The 23,136-nt window shown below is 37.6% G+C and overlaps 1 protein-coding gene and 1 long non-coding RNA gene across 3 annotated transcripts in view; both read right to left on the reverse strand.

Annotated features, from left to right (window-relative positions):
- MAP3K5 (mitogen-activated protein kinase kinase kinase 5) overlaps positions 1-23,136 on the reverse strand; it is a 159,124-nt gene that overhangs the window by 61,984 nt on the left and 74,004 nt on the right. For both annotated transcript variants that reach the window (XM_079780409.1, XM_079780408.1), the window contains 3 exons: positions 12,329-12,441; positions 7,056-7,215; positions 4,638-4,791 (listed from right to left, as the gene is read on the reverse strand). In XM_079780409.1, coding sequence (XP_079636535.1) covers positions 4,638-4,791; positions 7,056-7,215; positions 12,329-12,441 — 427 coding nt within the window. The remainder of the gene's footprint in view (positions 1-4,637; positions 4,792-7,055; positions 7,216-12,328; positions 12,442-23,136) is intronic.
- On the reverse strand, positions 15,188-19,623 carry LOC307105027. The gene is made up of 2 exons (XR_013813974.1): positions 18,560-19,623; positions 15,188-17,243 (listed from the first exon to the last, which is right to left on the reverse strand). It is a non-coding gene; the product is annotated as an uncharacterized lncRNA (long non-coding RNA).

Consider the following 23,136-nt stretch of genomic DNA (forward strand, 5'->3'; position numbering starts at 1 on the left):
TCATTTTTAGTTTCTAGTCTTTTATACTGGTTAACACTACAGCCAACTGCTAACTTTATGTATCTGAAGTGGGAAGAAAGACAGCAAGGCCTATAATCTATAAAAAGTAGACATTTAACTGAATTATCACGCTCCACTTCCTCTCTCCTGACATTAGTTGATGAGTTGATGGTCAGCTAACATTTTAATGTAGGAAGAAAAGAAAATATACACAGAAGAGAGGTGAGAGAAAAAAATAAATTGAACTGAACCTAAATAATAATAAATGATGGAACCATTAAAATAATTTCCCAAAAGAACTTTCACCTGCTTTCTGTTGCTCAGGGTTATGGTTTTTCTTGGAGGAATGAGACTGAATATAGTAGTGAGATAAATGGACACAAATTGAATTATCCTGTCTAATAAAAGAGTAATATACAGATTGATCATCACTGCACCACAATATAGCTGCCCCCATGTGGTCAAAGATCCTGCCCCCATGTGGACACAAGATGGCCACTACAAGATGGCCAGCAGGAGAGGGCAGTTGGGAGGCACCCGGCCTGCAAGGGAGGGCAGTTGTGAGGGACCAGGCCTGCAAGGGAGGGCAGTTGAGAGGGACCAGGCTTGCAAGGGAGGGCAGTTGGAGGTGATCAACCCTGCAGGAGAGGGCAGTTAGGGGTGACCAGGCTGGCAGAGGAGGGAAGTTGTGGGCAAACAGGCTGGCAGGGGAGCAGTTAAGCATCAAGCAGGCTGGCAGCAGAGTGGTTAGGGGGTGATCAGGCTGGCAGGCAGAAGCGGTTAGGGGCAATCAGGAAGGCAGGCAGGCAAGCAGTTGGGAGCCAGCAGTCCTGGATTGTGAGAGGGATGTCCGACTGCCCATTTAGGCCCGATCCTGGTGGGATCGGGCCTAAACGGGCAGTCGGACATCCCTCCAGGAGTCCCAGATTGGAGAGGGTACAGGCTGGGCTGAGGGACAACCCCCCGCCGTGCACGAATTTCGTGCACCGGGCTTCTAGTTTACTAATATAAGTCATCCTCGTCTTAGAAAGATCCACTTCAAAATAAGGATAATGTTATCACCTCAATCAAGACCTACTGCAGCCTTAATAAGTGTGAGCCACAGAAAATGCTACTCTAAGGAAATGACAAGACACAATGACTGATATGGTCCCACAGGAAACAGAAGCTTGCCTCTTTCTATGCAGTGGAACCTGGGTAGGAAACTATGATTGCAGAGAGTGGGCCTGGTGGGACAGGTAAATGGGAAAAGCAGGATGAATGGGACTATACTCAACATCTTCAATGGGAGCAGCTAGTTGGCTCTGTAGATTGTTGCTTTTCAAGTATGCAGTCACAAACTGCCAGTCCCTTTCATTTTTTAATTAATTTATTTATTAAGATTCCCTTTTATTTAATAAAATGTTTTTATTGATTTTAGAGAGAGAGGAAAGGAGAAGGATAGAAAGATAGAAGTATTGATGAGCAAGATACATTGATTGGCTGTGTCCTGCATGCCGTACTGGGGATTGAGTATGCAATCCAGGCATATGCCTTGACTGGGAATTGAACGGGTGACCTCGTGGTTCATGGGTTGGCACTCAACCACTGAGCCATACTGGCTAGGCCCCTTTCATTTTTTAAGAGCAGTTGAAAGTCTAAAGTTTTATGTAAATTCTCCTGATTTTTCACTTGAATTTTTAATAAACTTTATTTTTCAGTTGAAATATTCCACTTTTCACCCATTCTGTCTATCTTTTCCTCTTCTTTAATTAACATGATCATTATGTTATTTGAAGTCCTTATCTGGTATCTCCAATATGTGAATCACCTCTGAATCTGCCTCTATTGGCTGTCTTAGCTCTTCATTATCAGTTACTTTTCCTGTTTCTTAACATGCCTAGTAATCTTTGATTAAATCTGAATGACACTGCAGATGCTTTGAATTAAATCTTTTCAGAGATTTTTTTTTCCTAGTTAGCAGTTAAATTATCAATGTATCATCTTGATCCTATCAGGCCTTATTTTTATTCTGGTTTTGTTAGGATGGTATGTTTTAGTTTTGCAGTTACTCCTGGGGCTTGGGTTTCTATGTATCAACTAAGGACTTGGGGTGTTCACCAAGGTCTCATCACTCTAGCTTGGCCCAAAGTCCAACCGCTTATCCCTGCATAGTGTAAGCTCTGGAGTATCTCCTCAGCTTTCAGCCTTCCAAAGGATGTTCTCTGCCACTTCAGGTCAGGATCTCTTAAATAGCAAGGGAACTTACCTTTATAAGGTTTATTTACACCGTATGGGTCTCATCCAAAACCCAATTTTAGTCAAAGACTGGGATCTATAGTTGTGTTTATTCACAACATGCTTACCCCTTTTTCACACTATCTGAAATAGCCAGGCAGAATCCTGGGTTTCATTCTTCAAGGATCCCCCTTTTTCCAACTTTGCCTGCCCCTCATATTCAGCTGCCTTAGAGCCCCAAACACTGATGAGTGTCTGCTCTGCCCAGTGAGAATGTCATTCCCAACCAGGGCTCCATCTCCTTGGGTTGCAGCCAGAAAAATGACCCTGGGGGGAAAAAACTAATGGGTGAAGGTGGGACTCACTTCCAAGGATTGCAGTACTATGATAATAGCTGTTTCATGCCTCCAAATAGTTGTTTTGTGCATTTTGTCCTGATTTCATAGGTATTTTTTAGCAATACCAATACCATTTACTCCATCATAGGAAGCACTGAAGATCCAGCCCTTTATTTTTAAATGGTGGCAACAAATCCTTTTTTTTTTTTAAATCACTGAGTGGTCTTTTAAACACATGAACTTACACATATGCACATCCTCACACATAATAAGAGAAACACTAATTAACTACCCCAAATATACCATTTTTCATCTATGAATTTAGCAGAAGTTTAACTCTGACAATACACTTTTTGGAGAGACTTTGGGAAAGCAAATATGTTGATGGTAGGTATGTCAAATGATACAATCCCAATGGAGGGCAGCATGGCAATATTAATCTATTCCACTTATGGGAATTTATCCTACAGATATATTTGCACATGTGCAAAACAGCATAGGTAAATGGTGTCTCATTTTTTTCTCTTTATTTGACTACTCAGTGATATTAATTTTCTTTTCACATGATTTGCCCATATTTCTTTTGTGTATAAATTAGGAATTGGTTGAGGTTTTTTACATATTAGGCAAATTGATCATTTTGCAGCATTAGTATTAAGTATTGTTTCCCTGTCTCTCATTTGCCATGTTTATGGTGTTTCATACTGAACAAAAATTTGAATTTTTAATGAAATCAAATTGGTCAATATTTGCCTTTCGGGCTTATAGGTCCTTTTTTTGCTTAAGAAGGCCTCTCTCACTTGGACTACATACCTATATTCTATTAACTTCTCTCTTCATATTTTCTGGTTTTATTTTTTACATTCATATTATGACAGACTGATTCATATTAAGCTAATTTAAATCAGATCAGAATAGCTAATATGAGTGCTTTCCTCTCACAGCTAATTTTCTAGTAGATCAAGTAAATAGTCAATAATTAAATACTTAGGTCTGTGCTGTCTTCTCTCACCACCACATTTACTAGCATCAGCTCACCAGCTCAAGGCAAGCTGCCAGCTCACTCTGAGATAAGTGTTTTCCTAGCTACACATAATCTAGGCTAGAAAATAAAGTTAAGTGTTTTAGTATGAAAGGCTTTTCAACTAAAGCTCCTGCTGCGTTTAAAGCTTCATCTGAAAACAAGAGTAAAGAAAGCCTGTTAATGCCAGCAATTGATTTAATTAAATCAAACAGATGATGCTATCAACAAGAACTACAGAACAAGATTTTGTGAAAAGAACTGAGTTGTCACCACCTCTGGGTATGGAAGATTGAGACTAGGAGCTCAAACAGAGAGAGATATGGCATCCCTTTGATGTGAGAAGAGATTTATGCACACAGTGAGTAGCCAGTAATTCTTGCATTGGATGCTAAAGCTATATACTGCTTTAGATGGTATTCTGAGAGCTATCAGGGTGGGGATGGCACTTGCTGAGAAGATGAGCAATATATTTTTTAAAGTGTCTGTGTGTCCATTATATATATAAAGTTTGATAGAGACTAGCCAAAATTAGTTGCAGACCAAACCCTACAAGTCATTTCCCATGATCTAAAGCACTGTAAAGAGTGATTGTGGATACTACATCTAACTCTGACTCCTGTAGATAATGAGTGCTGGAGATGGAATAACAACGCAGGTAAGCCTGACACTTTTCACCACAATAATGGCAATTGATATTGATGACAATGTCAACAAAGCTGTAGTCTGAATTAAAATTACCCATCTGTCTGGTCTGAAGAGATGTCTTGACTTACTGAACTAAGAGACAATATTTTCTTGGGAAAGTGCACTTTACAACTTATGAAAAGAAACATCCAAATTTCATAGCAAAACATAAAAATGTATCTCATTTCTCTGAGTTTGAGAAGTTATTTTAAAAAGTAAGCTAATGCAAACCAATGTGCAGAAAATAAATGTATTAACCATATAACTGTTGTTTTAGGGCATAAAATCAGCATATAGAATTATTACAACCACAGTGCAAGATAAACGTTAAATGAAAGAAACAAAATAGAACTATAATTAGAGTTTGTACTCACTGGAAACCTAACTACAGTAACATCTGTCTTTGTGGCCTCGACCAGGAAGTCCATCCAGAAGTCCACAAGTTCCTGTATAGCCACAGGCTGTTCTGTAGTCAGTTTCACAAAATGTTTATATATCAAAATTGTCTCTACAATAGACTTGAGGTACCTAAACATTAAAAGATATAAGACACACGAGGCAAATTTAGAACCACCTGTTCCTATGTATCCCAGTCTTACTCTATAAGTGTAAATAAACATTAAAATTATGCATTTTCAGATTCGCCAAACATTATCCATTATTTCTTACATGTCATGGACTTTCACACACATTATCTCATTTAAATCTCACAAAAATTAATTAAAAGTACATATCTGTCTGGTCTGAAGAGATGTCTTGACTTACTGAACTAAGAGACAATATTTTCTTGGGAAAGTGCACTTAAAAGAAACATCCAAATTTCATGGCAAAACAGGATGGTTTATACCCATTTTAAAGATGAGGAAACTGAGGCTTAGAGGGTTTAAGTAACTTGGACTGTGTGATAAATCTACTTAAAACATGACTTTTAAAATAATGCCTATATCCTATTCAAGGAAGTGGTGAATGCATTTATTTTAAAATATACTTCCTTAATAAAGTTTTTCTAAATAGACCCTTCATAAGAGATCATTATTTTACCTGAATCAACTCAGCTTATATATTACACAAAAATCCCCAAATCTGGTAAGACAGCTGGTACCTCCAAGAAAGAGTTAGTAAAAATGAGAAGCAAGGTAATTATAATGAGATAATGGGTATGCAAGCACACTGTAAACTATAAACATGAAAGCTAACATTAAGTTAATGGAAATTTAAGGCAGTGTCTCATGGTTATTACTATTGAAGAAAACAATGTTTGTTTTCAATAGAAGCCAGGATACCTAAAACCTGTGCTTCAGTCTTGACCTCCTCTACCATCAGAATGGTTACCATGAAGAAATAACAAATTTGGCTACATTTAACGCATGCATTTATTAGTTCGTGTATTTCATGTCATTTGCTGAATGCCCCCTGTAAACATACTACTAACAGTACAAGTCTGTTCTCCAGTTGTGCACAGTGCTGAGGAGACAGAAGGTAAAAGGTATTATAACATCATGTGATCAATATAAACAAAGCTAATACTAAACAGACATGACTAACAATATCTGAAAGAAGAAAATTTCATGAGATGAAATAATCACACGTGTATTGCAATGATATCCATGAACTTGTATCTGGAAGCGGGGAAGGGTTATAGGTCAGGGTCTGATTTTGAGCAGATATGATTTATGAATGTCCCCAGGTGGATAAGGGCACTGCAAGAGGCATTCTCAAGTGGTATGGCATGTTCAGTGTGAATGGACAATGGCGTAACAAAAACTGAGGCTAGAATGACTAAGGGCAAACCTTGTTTGCCAAGCCAAGGAGATGGACTTTATCCCTTAGGCTGAGGCACCATTGAACTATATTGATTTAAGGATATCAGTGGAGGGGGAAGGTCAGAAAGATCACAATGGGAGGATTGATGCTGGGGATGATTTGCTGAAAATGAGAAAATCCCTTAGGAAGGTATGAGGACATAACAGGGTGGTCATCTCCTCAAATGTTTCCTCTGAGGAAAACAAGTCAGTGGCCTGGGTTCAGAGCTGCTCTAAGCCTTTCTCAGTATCATTGTTAACCTTTAAAAGTCTTTATGGCTAATGATCAATCATTACATGTGATGCATAATAAAATTAACACTGTTTTCAAAAACAGTCCTAAATGCAGATGGAATTTTGTTTTCGTCTTTCCAATCATCACATACATAATGATGAGACTTGGGTGCGTGCCAAGAACAATTTGAAATTAGAAACACAGAGAGAGAGAGAGAGAGAGAGAGAGAGAGAGAGAGGGAAGGAGGGAGGGAGGGAGGGAGGGAGGGAGGGAGAGAGAGAGAGAGAGAGAAAGAGAGAGAGAGAGAGAACACCAAAATGTGTCAGTAAACCCTAAGTAAAAAGAATGGTAATTCCAAAACTGAGATTAGATCATAAAGGAAACAAAGGGCATGTATTTGGAGCAGAGGCCTGGGAGGCTGAGATGGAAACTGTAAACCTGCTGATTAGATTTGTGGGTGTAAAGTTTGAGGCTTCTGCATGATTTATGTGGGTAGCACTGGGTTAGTGGGTTGGTCAATGTGAGAGAAAGGCTTAGCCGGTAGCCAGCAGACATCCCCTATGTCCAAAATCATCAGAACCTATATCCAACACATTTTACTTATAGACATCACTTTTTTTCCTCTATATTCTGCATTTTATTCTCTAAGCAAATAAAATAATCTAATTGTATGTTCAGCAAATATAGCAATTTGGAAAGAAGCGGTAGGAGCTGTTTATGAAAAACAATTGTATAAATACATATCAGTTTATTACCATGCTGGTGTCTTCAGTTTAAAAAGCTTTTCAGATGCCTGAATGACTCTCAAGTGGTCATTGGCCAAAACACTGGCCCCCAGAAAAAATCCAACTTCCCAGTAGCTCTGGAGTTTTTCCAAGTTTCCCTTTTTACCAAGAAGGCTGCTAAGCTTCACCCCTAGAAGATGGACAGGAAGTACAATATTACAAACACACAGCAGGTAGGCAGAGCTGACTTTTTATTAAAAAACAAAATGAAGCTTTCATTCTTCCTTTCAGATTAAAATAGCTTTGTTCTGCTTCAGATTATGAAAGGGGTTTGAGTTCATTGTAAAAATGTCAGACTAATCATAAAGGTATACAGAAGAAAGTGAAACTTACCCATTAACTTAAAAACTCAAAGGTAATAACGCCCCTTCACTTTGATGTACATCATTCAAGAATTTGTATGTGTGTCTGTATATGCAAAAATTAAAAGGTGCTAACACCAAGTGTCTTGTTGTATAACCTCCTTCATTCCCTTATGATATCACAGATTCTTTAGTTACTAGAAAGGGAAATATGCTAACATTCTATCAGTTAGTTGAAGTATAAATGTGTACAGTATATCTCTTTTTTAAGAGTAAAATGCTACAATAACATTATATGCAAAAGGAATTATACACGATAGAGTTAAAAATAAGGAAGCTGACAGAAAAACATTCTCTTGATTAATGTAACAACACTTGAAATCAAGTAATCCAAACCCTCCAACTTTGTTCTTTTTTGCAATGTTTTGGTCCTTCTAGATTCTTTGCATTTCATTCAAATTTTCATCTCTACTCTATCTTATATTATTTTTGCATTTGTAATTATTTTGCTTAAGAAGAATATATCCTTGCAGAATTGTTTAGTGCCACTAACATCCATAATTGTCAAGAAAATTATCAGATTTGGGAGTAAGATTTAAAAAAAGGGGGGGGGGGAGGCATCATTTCAATATTACATAGGGGTATATCCACTAAGGAGTGTCTAGGAAAAGTGTGGTTAGTTCATCTCACTATTTAGTATTTATTAAAGATCTCAGACTTAGAGAAGGTTACTTGTTAACTTGTGGGTTTTTGTTCAATAGAGATGCAAATAATTTCTATCTAGTAAAACAGATAATCTCTAAGATTAGACCTCTTGAACATAAACCAGTGTGTTTTTTTTAAATCAGACTCAGAAATCTTATCCTAACATTTCTTTGTTAAATTATCTGTAAATACCCTACTTCTTAAATGCTCTTTGAACTGGACATATTCTCCTACTAGTTTCGGTATCATCTGAGTTAACTAAAATGTCTTACATGTGTCCATTTTATAGTTTCTGATTATAAATTTATATTTTTTGAAAATTATACTTTGCCGAAACCGGTTTGGCTCAGTGGATAGAGCGTCAGCCTGCAGACTGAAAGGTCCCAGGTTCAATTCCGGTCAAGGGCATGTTGTACCTTGGTTGCGGGCACATCCCCAATAGCGGGTGTGCAGGAGGCAGCTGATCGATGTTTCTCTCTCATCGATGTTTCTAGCTCTCTATCCCTCTCCCTTCCTCTCTGTAAAAAAATCAATAAAATATATTTAAAAAAAAGAAAATTATACTTTAACAAAACAAAATAATCTTTAAAAAACTTTATGCTACTTTTTATTATATAATTCCACTTAAGCCATGTCTATTTCAGGAAGAAGTCCACTCTTCACATTTTGGGATAAGTTGAAAATAGCTTTGTCACTTTAAAAATTTATGAGATAAAAAAATTATACATGTATATGCAACATCCATAGTCTCCTTTCTGAACATAATATAAAATATGATGAATACAAATGAAAGAAGAAAGTGTGTGAGAAAAATGAGATGGGAAAAACATGTCTCTACCAACCTCAGTTGAAAATGAGCATCTCTTTATTGTATATTACGTGCAGAACAATGAACCCAGGACTGATCTATCGTCAAACCATGTCAAACATATATATAAATATTATTGATTTTATAGAGGAAGAGAGAGGGAGAGAGAGAAACATAAATGATGAGAGAGAATCATTGATCGGTGCCTCTTGCATGTCCCCCACCAGGGCTCAAGTCGGCAACCCGGGCATATGCCTTGACCGGGAATTGAACCATGAACTCCTGGTTCATACATAGGTCGATGCTCAAAGCCTGAGCCACACTGGCTGGGCCATGTCAAACATTTAAGTAGGGACTAAGAAAACGTTTAATAGTAAAGGGAGTTCAATAATAGTTTTAAATAAAATTTCAGATTTATTCTTCCATGACAGAAGTTCACTCTGTGAGGGTGATATTTAGCTTTGGCCTTGGCATAAATATGTGATTATGACACCAAGCCATTCAGCATTTGGACAAAATGTTGTTTTTATGGAAAACAGTATTTTAGCATATGGATATGTCACAATTTATTTACCCAAATGCAGCAGATGACATTTTATTACTACAAATATTCCTGTACACATAGTTTTGTGCACTTATTCGATTGTTTCTTTATAATGAAGTCCTAACCCTTGGACTTGCTTCATGCGGATGCACCGATTTTAAGTTTTGATACATTTTGCCAAGTTGTCCTTAGAAATGCTGCACCAATTTATATTTTCACTGGTGGCACCTGACGATAATCTCTTGCCCGCACCTTTCCCAATTATGGATACTATTCTGTCCTTTCATCTTTACCAATCTGATAAAGAAAATTGCCTTTTTTTTTTTACCATTGAGATTGATTTTCTTTCCATGTTTGTATTTCTTTTGTGTATTAGCTTTTATGCTCTTTCCACATGCTGCATGAACCCTATTTCTACATGAAGATATTAATCTTTTAGGTATAAAGTTATGAACATGGCTTTAATTTTTATATTTAGAAGCTCCACCCCTCAAGGAATACAGGAATAAACATCACATACCCTCCTCCCCCATATTTAGAGACCATTTCCATAGGAACAAGTCTCAGAAGTAACGTCGTATTTAGTGCTAGGCTACAATATTTTTAAGGGTCTTGATCCCTAGGGCTAAAGCACTATTATTGATGTACCCTTTTATACCTTTTTACCACTCCTTACCATCTGGCTGTCTTACTTTTAAAAAATTCTGGCTAAATTTATACACAACGAACAGTATGTCACTACTGTTTCAAATATCAATTCTTTGATTCAATTGTCTGTTTAGATAATTTAAATAGACAATGCTCTAATTAGAAGTGGTTGGCTTCTAAGAATTGAAGACTTTTTTAATAGTTTAGTTTTATGATAGATTTACAACTTGGAGCCACTATTAGACTCAAGGCTGCTTTAATGGAGAAATGTAGGAAACAGAGCCTTTACTGAACACTCACGAGATGCTCAGCACTGTGCAAAGCACGTTGGAAATGTAACTCTTAATTCAAACAACCGTACAATGAATTAGAGATTTTCTCTTTTCTTCAGTAAGGAAAAAAGAGCTCAGAGACCTTTAACAACTTGTCTAAGGTCATACAGCTTCCATAAATAGTGGCAATTAAATTCTTTCCATTTCAATTTTCCATTACGGAGAATTTCAAACATACATGAAAAGAGGAAAAAATGTAACAATGAATGGCCATACTTTCAATTATTGCTAACATTTTGCTCTTGCTTCATCTTCCTGAATATTTTTGTTGCAACATTTCAAATTAAATTACAGACATCATGACATTTCACCCTTAAGTGTTGCAGCATACACCTAAAAAATTCTATTCAATTATTGCACCTAACGAAAATAATGATCCCTTAATATTATGCAGTATCAAGTCCTAAGTCAAATTCTCTAATTGTTTTCCAAATATCTCCTATAGCTTTTTTTAACCCAGAATCCAATCAAGAATCATTAATGGCATTTGTTTATTATGTTGCTAAATCTCAGTAACCACTCCAACCACACTTTTCCCCGACACTGAATTTTTAAAGAGACAAGGACTGTATTGTAGAACATCCTCACATTATGCATATGTCTGATGGCGCTTCATGGTGATGTCTGATTTATTTTTCTAGACACTGTGATTCCTATTAACTGGACGTTAGATCTTATTTTTTTTTTAAATATATTTTATTGATTTTTTACAGAGAGGAAGGGAGAGGATAGAGAGCTAGAAACATCGATGAGAGAGAATCATCGACCAGCTGCCTCCTGCACACCCCCTACCAGGGATGTGCCTGCAGCCAATGTACATGCCCTTGACCGGAATCGAACCTGGGACCTTTCAGTCCGCAGACCGACGCTCTATCCATTGAGCCAAACCGGTTTCGGCTGGACGTTAGATCTTAAATTTGGGCTAAATATTTTTGGTGAGGCTGTTTCACAGCAGATGCTGTTTGCCTTATATTCACCACATCAGGAGGCCCGTGTGGAGCCATCCCACTAAGATGCTAGTTGGACCACTGACATGCTGCTTTGTGACTAACAAGCAATCTGTGAGTGAGCTTTGGTACCGTATAAATATGACAATTATTTTTTACAAATAAACATTTTCATTGATCCTGGCCAGAATCATTATTTCAACATCACTATCAGTTTTATCATTCTTTCTACTCTATTAGCTAGCACTCTTTTGAAGAATACATTCTTCTGAATAAAATACATTTAGTATGTAGCATGCTTTAAGATGAGCTTTTTCTCATCAACTGGATGAACTACAGAATGTCTTTAAAAGAAACGGAAAGCATTTAATTTTTTCCCTATAATACCCAATTTTCTGAGAAGTTGGTCACCTCCACAGATAACGAGTTGATTTGTGCTTAGTGATGAATTTTGTTTTGATTTCTTTTTCTTGATTATCTTTATAGATTCACAGATTTTAATATTCAGTAATACAAATTTTATTTTTATTACTCCTTGAAAATGAGTTTCAAATAGTGATTTGTCTCAATTCCAATCACATTGTTCTTTTATTACATCATCATTACTGATAGAGACCCAAACCTATAATTCTGACTCTCTCCCATAACGTGTCATAGAGTTAAAAAATTCCACCAAAAATGGAGCCTATATTTTCTATGTTAGTTTGCGCTGAAACAATAAGTATTAACCAGGGTGTTTTTTGTAACAGGTAAAATAAACTAAAATTTGATTTAAGTCCCGATATCAGGATTCTGCACCATAGTTGGAAACACTAAACAAGGAGATATAATAAAAATTTTTTTTCAGGAAGTCAGATGAGATAGAAAGCAAAAGTATATCTAACAATGATTCTTTTTCTTTGTATAAAATTGGCTCCAGTTTATGGATTTCCATGTAAAATATCAAGCTGTAATTACCAACTTTCCGGAGCTCAAAGGAAGATTCAAACTGGTGCCCAGCTGCCAGAAGAAGAACTGCATAATTAATTCCTGACTGTAGTGTAGGCTCACTTTCAAATGCCTTTTTGAACCTATAAAACAACAACAACAAATGTACAAGTTTACTTTCTCAATCATGAAACTCTTGGTGTGCAATAGCTTCTGTTTGCATAACTCTAACGCCTGAGTAAGTGAAAATATTCTACTGGCCTTCACCCAGAATCAAGTGTGCTATTAGGATTTAATGCTTAAGTGACTGCATATTCTCACCCTCTGCTCCATTGTAATCCACCACTTAACCTACCTTCACCATAGCAGCCCAGTCTTTGGAAAAGTCCTCTCTTCAATAGTTTACTAGAAATGTGAGATAGTGTGTATGTGCGCATGTATACGCAGTTTTATTTTTAAAATGAGAACTGTGCACATATTTTTAAAAGTGGTTTCATAAAAAGCCTTAAAAATACACAGAGCAATGAGGAGGATCATCTGGGTCACATACTAAAACAATCAGTTCCATAAGAGTGGTATAGAAATGAAATAAAGAACATTTATTGTACTAAGAAGTTAAGAAAAACGGAGATTGTGCCTGTGCATACTAATTTTAACTCCAAGAGAATAAGAAGCCTTTTCTGAATATGCATGAAACTAAATATCAACCTTTGAAAACACTTCAGCATTGTAAAAGACTTCAGTGCTTGCATATCCACTGCATTTTCAAGGTAACACTTCCAATCTAGGGTTTTTTTTCACATACATCATTCAACAGGCAACAATATTCAATATCATTTCATTTGGGTGCATGGAGAAGAAGAAAAGTAAAATAAATGCCCTAGTGACTAATAGAAACTACCTAAGACAAACACAAAATAAAATCTTTATTTTAAAACAATCAGAATGAGGACAATATAAGGATTAAATAACTCACGAATGACTGTTTGATGACACAAGGTTATGCAGAAAAAAATACCTTATAATTTCAAGATAAAGGTGTTCATACACACACACACACACACACACACACACACACACACACACACACACACTGTTTAATGGCATATTAGCTTCAAACAGAATGGAAAGAAGGACATAATACAGAGCAGAAATCCATGAACTAGAAAGCAGATGTGCACCAAAGGTTATCAGCACTGCCAAAAGTTAGTTCTATAAGAAAATTAGTAAAATTAATAAACTCATAGGCAGCAGACTGAGAGAGAGGAGTGAGAGGAAAAGAGAGAAAATACAAATTGAAGGTCCTACTGGCATTTAAAAAGAAGTAAAAGGATATTCAAAACAACTTTATGACAATAAATATGGCAATTTAAGTGAAATAAAAAAATCTTGAAAATCACATATTAGTATAACACAAGGGGGAAAAAATGAACACTCTAAATAGTTTTTATCTATTACAGAATTTATAACAACCTGAGATTTTGTCATCTATCTTCCCCAATAGAATGTAGGCCTCATGAGAGCAGGGAACTTGTCAGTAATATTGAGCACTTAATCTCCAGTGCCTGGATCATCAGACTGCCTGACTCATTGCAGGTGATTACAAAATACTTGCTGAATGAAGGAAAAATGCATGTACTTCTTACCAAGAAGTGGGCTGAGACAAGTGATAAATACAGCAGTACGTAGAAGATAAAGGTAATCTATTCACTTCTTTCAGTAGTCTAAATCCTGACTTTGCTACAAACCATCTGATCAAAAAGCTACTACATCCTTAGGTCACATTAAATGAGTGAATTGCATATTACCTTCAGTGCATTACATTTTAACATTTTTGGAATTCACTACTTTATAAAATATTGACAGTGTATATAGCTTCCCTTGATGCCTACTTAGGTTCATTTCATTTATTGCTAGGGAGAATTCAGTTTCCTCTGAAGAATTGGTATATGATCTTTTTTTTCATGCAACTATTAAAAAGCTTGAAGCTCAATTATACCAAGCATGTTGATCCTTATTATTGGCATATTTGTATTCTCTAGTTCCTTGGCGCTGATTTTCCATATGTATTTTATCATTCCATTACATTTTTTTAAAGATTCAAACTTGATTAAAAAATACATATAGCTGTTAAAATACTGAAACTATCCATTTTGGCTGAAGATGATGCATTTTTGGGTAAGTGTGCCACAGTATTAAACGGCAGAAAACCCCATGGCTTGAAATGCTGTTCACGCCATGTTCCTGCATTATTGGTTTAGTTCCGCTCCATACTGCTTTCCCTCTGGGATCTAGCTTGAAGGAACAGCTTTCTCTGGGAATTAGCCAAGGAAAAGTACACAATAGGGCTCTTAAACTTCTGCTGATAATCAAGGCACACACCAAAACCTGGTGCCAGGGGGTGGCAATATATACTCTTCCTACAAAGGGGAACAGTGTATCTCTAACAAAAAATACAATACAGCACAGATGACATTTGAAAAACTGGGATTAACACCAAATGGTAAAAAGAAACAATAATTTTAGCTGGCTCGGATTACTAAGCACTTTCTAGGTATAAAGCATTATACTTGACCCACCAGGCTTAATATTTCTAATTCTGACAACTCTTTAAGATAGGGAGGATTTTCTCAAGTTTACTGATCAGGAAACTGAAGCATGGAAATATTAAGCCATGTAGTTTAGAAGTGGTCAGGCAGGAACTTTACCTAGTTCTGCTGGATTCCAAGGCCTGAGCCCTCTTCTCTGTATCACTTTGCTTACCCACTGGTATGTGTTAAAAAATGTTTTGTTTTTTTTAAAGTCCTTTTTCATTACCTTTTCTTTTTCTTTCTTTCTTTCTTTTTTTTTTTTTTTAGTAAAAGGGAGTTGGGTGGAAAAGGAAAGATAACAATAAAAAATAAAAGTAGAGAAATGTTTTCATATTAAGGATAAAGTTTGTACTCTATAACAGAAATAGGTATTAATGAATCCTTGCAAAGAATGGTGTTTGTCACAAAATATATTTGATAATCTTATTAGACTGAAGACTAACATTTGCAAAAGACTGATATGGCAAGACTGCTGAATGTGCCCATAAAAATGCACCAAATAAAAAACTTTATGTCGTCAAAAACGTCAAGGTTTTTAACTAGCAAGAGGATAAATGAACATGAACAATATGTTAGTTAGTCCTTACATAAGGAAATATCTAGCCCTGGCCGGCTTGGCTCAGTGGATAGAGCGTCAGCCTGCGGACTGAAGGGTCCCAGGTTCGATTTCGGCCAGGGGCACATGCCTGGGTTGCGGGCTCGATCCCCAGTAGGGGGTGTGCAGGAGGCAGCCAATCAGTGATTCTCTTCCATCATTGATGTTTCTATCTCTCCTTCTCCCTTCCTCTCTGGAATCAATAAAGAAATATATTTAAAAAGAGAGAAATATCTAAAAATGATTGATATTCTAAACCTGTCTATAAAGATAAATAAAATGCTTATATGTGAGTGAAGCTAAATGAAAGAAGACTTCATGAAGAAAGCAAATCTTAAGGATGGAACCAGACATTCACATCTTAAGAGAAGTCCAGCAGCTTAGAGTAACTGCACAAAGGTATTTCCACTACTGTTGGGTTTTTTTCTATTTTAGTACTAAATATTTGTAGAAAGAAGGTAAGTAATTTGTATTCTTCAATTCATTATTAGATTAAAATGATGAAAACTTCTCGTTAAGCTTTCAAAGCAATAGATTTTGTTCAAGGGTTGCCGCATTAGCACTGCATCTGTCAGCTGATTGCAAGCTAGCTCTAAGTACTTGATTATGGAGTGATGTCTTCATAAGAAAGCCTTAGTTCACTTTTGGCATCTGCACTGAGACATTCAGCAAAGTCAAGAAGAAAGGAAATATTCTTGAACTGGTTATTTCTACCTAAAGAACATGTACTTTCTATCAAAGAAGAAACTAAGCTCAAGTCAAGTTCTTTCTATTTAGCTGTCATTTTCCCCTCTCTGTGATAAAACAGCTGTGATTCTTTCTGAGAGACATACAAGTAATTAAACTGAATTTCATGGTGCTTTACATCTCTAGGGATATTTCTGAAATTATCATTCTCATAACCCAGAGGTAAAGCAGTACAGCATTAGAGAAAGGCTATTGCCAGATCACTTTGTTCATTCATCTGAAAATGGTGGGGCCCTCTATTTAATTTAAACTATGTATTAGTATAAATTCCTTACAATAGAAAAGTCAGAAAGAAAATAAAGAGCCCCAAGTTCTAACTATGTTCTTCCAGTCCTTTTATTATGTGCATACTTCCCTCCCCCCAAAAAGAGAATCATGCTCTTTATAATCTTTTAAACTTTGATATATTAAAGATTTTTAAAACCACAATTTCCTTCTGGGTATACAGCCGAAAGAACTGAAAGCAGAGAACTCAAACAGGTATTTCTGCACCGATGTTCAATAGCAGCATTATTCACAATAGCTAACATGTGGAAACAACCCAAATGTCCATCGACAGATGAATAGATAAACAAAATGTGGTGTATACATACAATTATTCAGCCTTAAAAAGGAAATTCTGATACATGCTACAGCATGGATGAACTCAGAGAACATCATGGTAATTAAATAAGCCAGTCACATACCCAAAAGGCAAATACCATAAGATTCCACTTATATTACTAGGGTAGTCAAATTCATAAAAACTGAAAATAGGATGGCAGTAGCCAGGGGCTGGGGTGAGGGGAGAATAGAAAATTGTTGAACAGCTATAGAGTTTGAGTTATGCAAGAAGAGGAAAGTTTTATATGGAAAGTGATGATGGTAGCACAGCAATCCAAATGTATTTAATGTCATTGAATTAATTGCATGATTAAAAATGGCTAAAATGGTTAAGTTTTATGCCATGTATACAGGGTAAAGGTGAAAGCAGGTTTACAGTTGTTCATATGGAAAATAATACAATAATCCTCTCTAATAAAATGGTAATATGCAAATTAACCATCACCCCGCTACATAAACCATGCCCACCAGCCAAGCCACACCCACCAGCCAATCAGGGTGAGTATGCAAATTAACCACAATCCAAGATGGCTACAGCCACAGAGAGCAAGGTTTCCCAGGTAACAGAGGAAGCCAAGCTTTCCATAGCTGTTGCAGGCCTAAGCCTCCACTCAAGCTACAAAGTTTCAATTATAGAAGGTAAACAAATTCAAACAAATGGCAGCAGAATGGAGCTTGAGAGAGCAGGCCAGGGTTGCCGGCGGCAACAGGGGAAGCAAAGCTTTCCGCACACCCTGGCCGGGCTCACCCGCTTAAGGCTACAAAGTTTCAATTGTAGAAGGTGAATTAACTGCCCCAGAAATGGCTGCCACCCCAGAAATGGCTGCCACCCCAGGCTACAAAGTTTCTATTGTAGAAGGTGAATTAACTGCCACAGAAATGGCTGCCACCCCGGAAGGAGCAGCAGGCTTGGTTCCACCCCAGGCTACAATGTTTCAATTGTAGAAGGGAAATAAATTCCAGATACCAGGGCCTCCCCTTGGGTTGCCAGGGGGCGTGGCCGGCCTGCAAACCACCACAGGCCCCTCGCTCAGGCCGCCCCACGCCCCAAGGGAACCCCACCCTGATCTGGGACACCCTTCAGGGCAAACCAGCTGGCCCCCACCCATGCACCAGGCCTCTATCCTATCTAATAAAAGAGTAATATACAGATTGATCATCACTGCAACACACAATATAGCTGCCCCCATGTGGTCAAAGATCCTGCCCCCATGTGGAGACAAGATGGCCACCACAAGATGGCCAGCAGGAGAGGGCAGTTTGGAGGCACCTGGCCTGCAAGGGAGGGCAGTTGTGAGGGACCAGACCTGCAAGGGAGGGCAGTTGAGAGGGACCAGGTTTGCAAGGGAGGGCAGTTGGAGGTGATCAACCCTGTAGGAGAGGGCAGTTAGGGGTGACCAGGCTGGCAGAGGAGGGAAGTTGGGGGCAAACAGAGCAGTTAAGCATCAGCCAGGCTGGCAGTGGAGTGGTTAGGGGGTGATCAGGCTGGCAGGCAGAAGCGGTTAGGGGCAATCAGGAAGGCAGGCAGGCAAGCAGTTGGGAGCCAGCAGTCCTGGATTGTGAGAGGGATGTCCGACTGCCCATTTAGGCCCGATCCCACCAGGGATCGGGCCTAAATGGGCAGTCGGACATCCCTCCAGGAGTCCCAGATTGGAGAGGGTACAGGCTGGGCTGAGGTACAACCCCCTGCCGTGCACGAATTTCGTGCACCGGGCTTCTAGTTACTAAATAATAATACAAGAATAAACTCTGTTTCATATACTCACAACTATAAACCTACTTTTGCCCCACCCTGTACTTTTATCACCAAACCCCTCCAAATCTAAATGAATGATATTCCATCACATGGGGATGTTATCCTTCATTTGGACATTTAGGTTTCTTCTAATTTTTTGTTATCATAAAATTCACTGTAGTGAACATTGTTGTATACCTATCTTTGTTTCTATATGCACTATTTCTTTAGGATGGTTTCCAAAGGACATTATGTGGACTAAAGAACCTGAATTATTTCAAAGCGCTTGATGCACAATGCCAAATTGCTTTAGAGAAAGGTTTTACCAATTAATATTCCCAAGAGAAGTGTAGGAGAGACACTTTTCCATTGCACCCATGCCAAAATATTCTCATCTCTTTTCATCTTTGCCAACTGATCACAACAAGAAAGCATATCTCAGAGTTTTCACATACACTTGATTGCTTTGAGAATGAACAGTTTTTGTATGTTTATGATCAATCTAAACTTATCCTTACAATAACTGCCAATTTTCTCAACTTAAAATGCAAAACACACGTTTTAAGAAGACTGGGGAGATGGATGGAGACACTTCTGGGAATGCTCTGAAGAGGAGACAGAGGTGGGGCCAGGGGCTTAAATTTAATCCAAGCTTTAAGGATACGAAGAATAGTAAAGATTTAGGAGGAAGGGAGTAACAACAAAAATATGGAAAAAATCTAAACACTTAATAAAAAGAAATAGTCATATTATCAATTATGGTTAACTATTCAATAAAGTGCACCCACTAAGTAGAATCTCCAGGGATAATCAACATAGTATTGTGAAAAGCTCCCCAACTGATATGATGTTCAGCCAGGCTTCCATATTCTTCCATATTCTCTTTTTCAGCATAATGCTGGAAAACTTCTAGTTCTCTCACTCATCCCTCTGACAACTATGTTACATAAAGCAAGCCTTAGCTGCTCTCTTTAGGTGCTCAATACTTGTTAGCCACAATTAGGAAACCTCCACAGTGACATCTATCTAATAATAGGGTAATATGCAAATTGGTCAGGACACTGTCACATAACGACCGATCAGCAAGCTGCATGCGCAGCAGGAGCGGGTGGGCGGGGACTTGTGCCACTTGGGGACGTGAAGCTGGCATCCCTGCCCCCTGCGCTGGCCCGGGGACATGAGACTTGCATCTGCGACCCTGGCAATGGGCCCCAGGATGTGAGGCTCGTGTCCCCACCCCCTGCACCAGCCCTGGGACTTGAGGCTCACGTCCCCACCCCTAGCAACGGGCCCAGGGACATGAGGCTCACATCCCTGCCCCCCGCAAAGGGAAAATAGCAATATTAAAACATTTCCTCTAATTAATTCCCTTTTAATGTGCACGAATTTCATGCACCAGGCCACTAATATTAAATATTATCACTCTTGCATTTCAATTTGATCATGCCATAACAGAGCTTCATCCAATATATTATTTGCTTAATGCAGTATTAAATCAAGGTCAAGGTATCAATGTACCAGGGTGCTTGTTTACAAAGCAACCATGGGCATACTGTGTGTTTTACCCAAGTCTCCAGGTCATCCTGGAATTTCTGGCCCTTTAGGAGCCATCTACACCTGCACACCAATGAGCTGGGAGTCATGCTGAGTTACTAAGAACTCTTCAGGCTTTGTGTTCTAAAAATAAAAATCATCGAAAAATGGGAAATTCACCTCATAGACACAATAAAAAACTAAAAAAAAATTATGTCAATGGAAAAAGGGTAAGATAAAACTCTGGGGGGTATGGAGGGTAGTGGAAATAGAGATAACACAGAGAAAGATATCTTAAAGCCAATAAAAAGAATAAAGGACTAATCTGGCAAATGGAAACTAGACATAGATCTTTATTTGTAGGTTGATTGGTTTGTTACATAACTCTTCCAAAGTAAAGCCACCCCATCAATCATATAAAAACTTGAGTGTTACTGGCACACACTACTGTTTGAACAGCACTGTCACTGACGTAAAAGAAAATTAGTTGATAAGGCAATGCTGTCTGTTGTCTCAAGTTACTATGGAAAAATGAACACATTAATGCTAAAACAAAACCTTAATGCTTTTAATTTCCTGCCTATAGATTATTTTTGGCATTACAACAGGAGAGACATGGTTATGCTAATACAGTATGGACACCTATTTTGCTTTCAAACTTCTGAAAATGACTTTGTATCTCCCATTAAGAATGAGAATATCATCATCTCTAAAACCAAATATGAGTCCAATCTCTGCCTATCCCTCGTGATCCCATGACAGCCCTGGCATATGAAATTCAAACAAAGCCTATATAAAAAGTATACAGAGACTCTATAACTTTTCCATCACCTACAATATTCAGCAATATCCAGAAAGAGAAAGAAAACTCTTAGGAATGTTTTAGGAAAAGGGAATTTTCATCTCATTAATGTCCATTTTGAACAGGGATAAATATAACAATATATAAAGAAATGCAAAACATTTTCACATATTATATACTAAGGATATAACAGCAAGTGCCTACTATTCTAGGACTTTAACATATATTGCTTTATTTAATCCTCACAACAGAGCATTCATTCTTAAAGTGATCATCTAAACCAGTTGTAATAATCTTGCCCGTGATCTGTGTAGTATTGGGGTGATGATGAAATACTAGAAGCATAAAGAAATGTAAAGACAGTCTGGTGTAGGGTTCCTTTCCCCTATTTCTTAATTTTATTTTTCAATTACAATTTATATTCAATATTATTTTGTATTAGTTTTAGGTGTACAGTATATAGTGGTTAGACAATAATATACTTTACAAAGTGTCCCCCCTGATATTTCCAATATGGCGTAGGTTTTTATGAACGTGTTTCCTCAGTCCTAAGACAAAAACACAGAAAAAGGTGTCTTCCTTGCATCTCTAGACCTTGCTGTAGCTAAATTGGATTTATGCCTGAAATGGCTGTAGGCACCTACATCACTAATGATGGGAAAGACCTGGCCTACCTTTTTAAGCTGCCGACTCAACCTATGCTAGACCAAGCCCTATTTCTGAACTTCATGTTTTGAAAGATACATTTCCTTTTTACTTAAATTCATTGGAGTAAAATATCCTGCTACTGATAGGATGCTAAGAATATTCTAACTCATCTAGGTAGGTATTATTCTTATTTTTTAAATAAAAAAACAGAATTTCCACCCTGGCCAGTGTGGCTCAGTTGGTTGAGCACTGTCCCATGTACCAAAAGGTCACCAGTTTGGTTCCCGGTCACGGCACATGCCCAAGTTTTGGGCTCGATTCGATGTTCCTCTCTCACATAGAGGTTTCTATCTCTCTCTCCCTCTCCCTTCCTCTCTATCAAAAATCAATAAAAACAATACACACACACACACACACACACACACATATATTTTAATCAGAATTTCCTAAAGGTTAAGTACTTTGCTTTAGTTTATACTGAGTCAATTTTTATCTCCTGTCAGTTTCCCAAAAGTCCATGCCTCTTCAACAAAATGGTATAGGCATTCCTGGAAATGCCTGTTCCCGAAATGTAATAAAAACAACACTGGATCTGAAACAAAAACACACACCTAGATTTTAAATTTAAAAAATACAAGTTTGTTTTTTTTTATTGTTATTGATTTCAGAGAGGAAGGGAGAGATAGAAACATCAATGATAAGAGAGAATCATTGATCGGTTGCCTCCTGCACACCCCCTACTGGGGATCGAGCCTGAAACTCAGGCATGTGCCCTGACTAGGAATGGAACGACATTCAGTCACTGAGTCACATAGGCTGGGCTAGATTTGAAATTTTATTAGTCACAGGACATCAAGAAATTCACTTAAGTTCTTTGCATTTCAATTGCCTCAGATGTAAAATGGGAAGAAAAATGTCTGCTTTGCCTAAGCCTTCAATATAACAAAATGTTCTGAGTGAGTCCTGCTGCATGGAAAATCACCATAACTATTTCATAGTTATTTCATTTTTAGATTAGGTTAAAAAATTGTGGACATAATCTTGGCAGTGAACTCTCCATGACCCTCCAAATCATGGGCCGTAATATTTCCTTGGGTCATTCTGGTTAAGTCTGCCACTTCAGAAATGCAGTGGCCTTTTTTTATGGTATAAATCTAGGCTCTTGGGTCACAATATTTCATACTTCAAAAGTTGAATATCCTCCTAGGTTCACTCTCTCCTCTTGCTCTTTATTCCATACCAGCCCCCAATATCCTCTAGTAAGACTTATGACAGGCACCACTGCTGCTTTCTTTAGCTTATATAGTTAACCTTATAGTGAACAGCTATGATAAAAAGCTACAACCTTTTAGTAACTGAAAGCTAACCTCAGTTTCTCCAGAGATCAAAAAGGCATTTTTCAGACCTTAACTTGAATTATAGAAATTTAAAAAGAGAAAAATGGTATTATTTTAGACATCCACAAGAGAGCTTCAGCGAACAAAATTAACTAAGGAAGTGACAATGAAAAACACCAACTGTTAGAGCACTGTTTTTTATACTTATATCAGCAGGATGTGTTCATTCAAACCATTTACCTCCATC

Source organism: Cnephaeus nilssonii (genome assembly GCF_951640355.1).
Source record: "Cnephaeus nilssonii genome assembly, chromosome: 9".
NCBI classification, from domain to species: Eukaryota; Metazoa; Chordata; class Mammalia; order Chiroptera; family Vespertilionidae; genus Cnephaeus; species Cnephaeus nilssonii.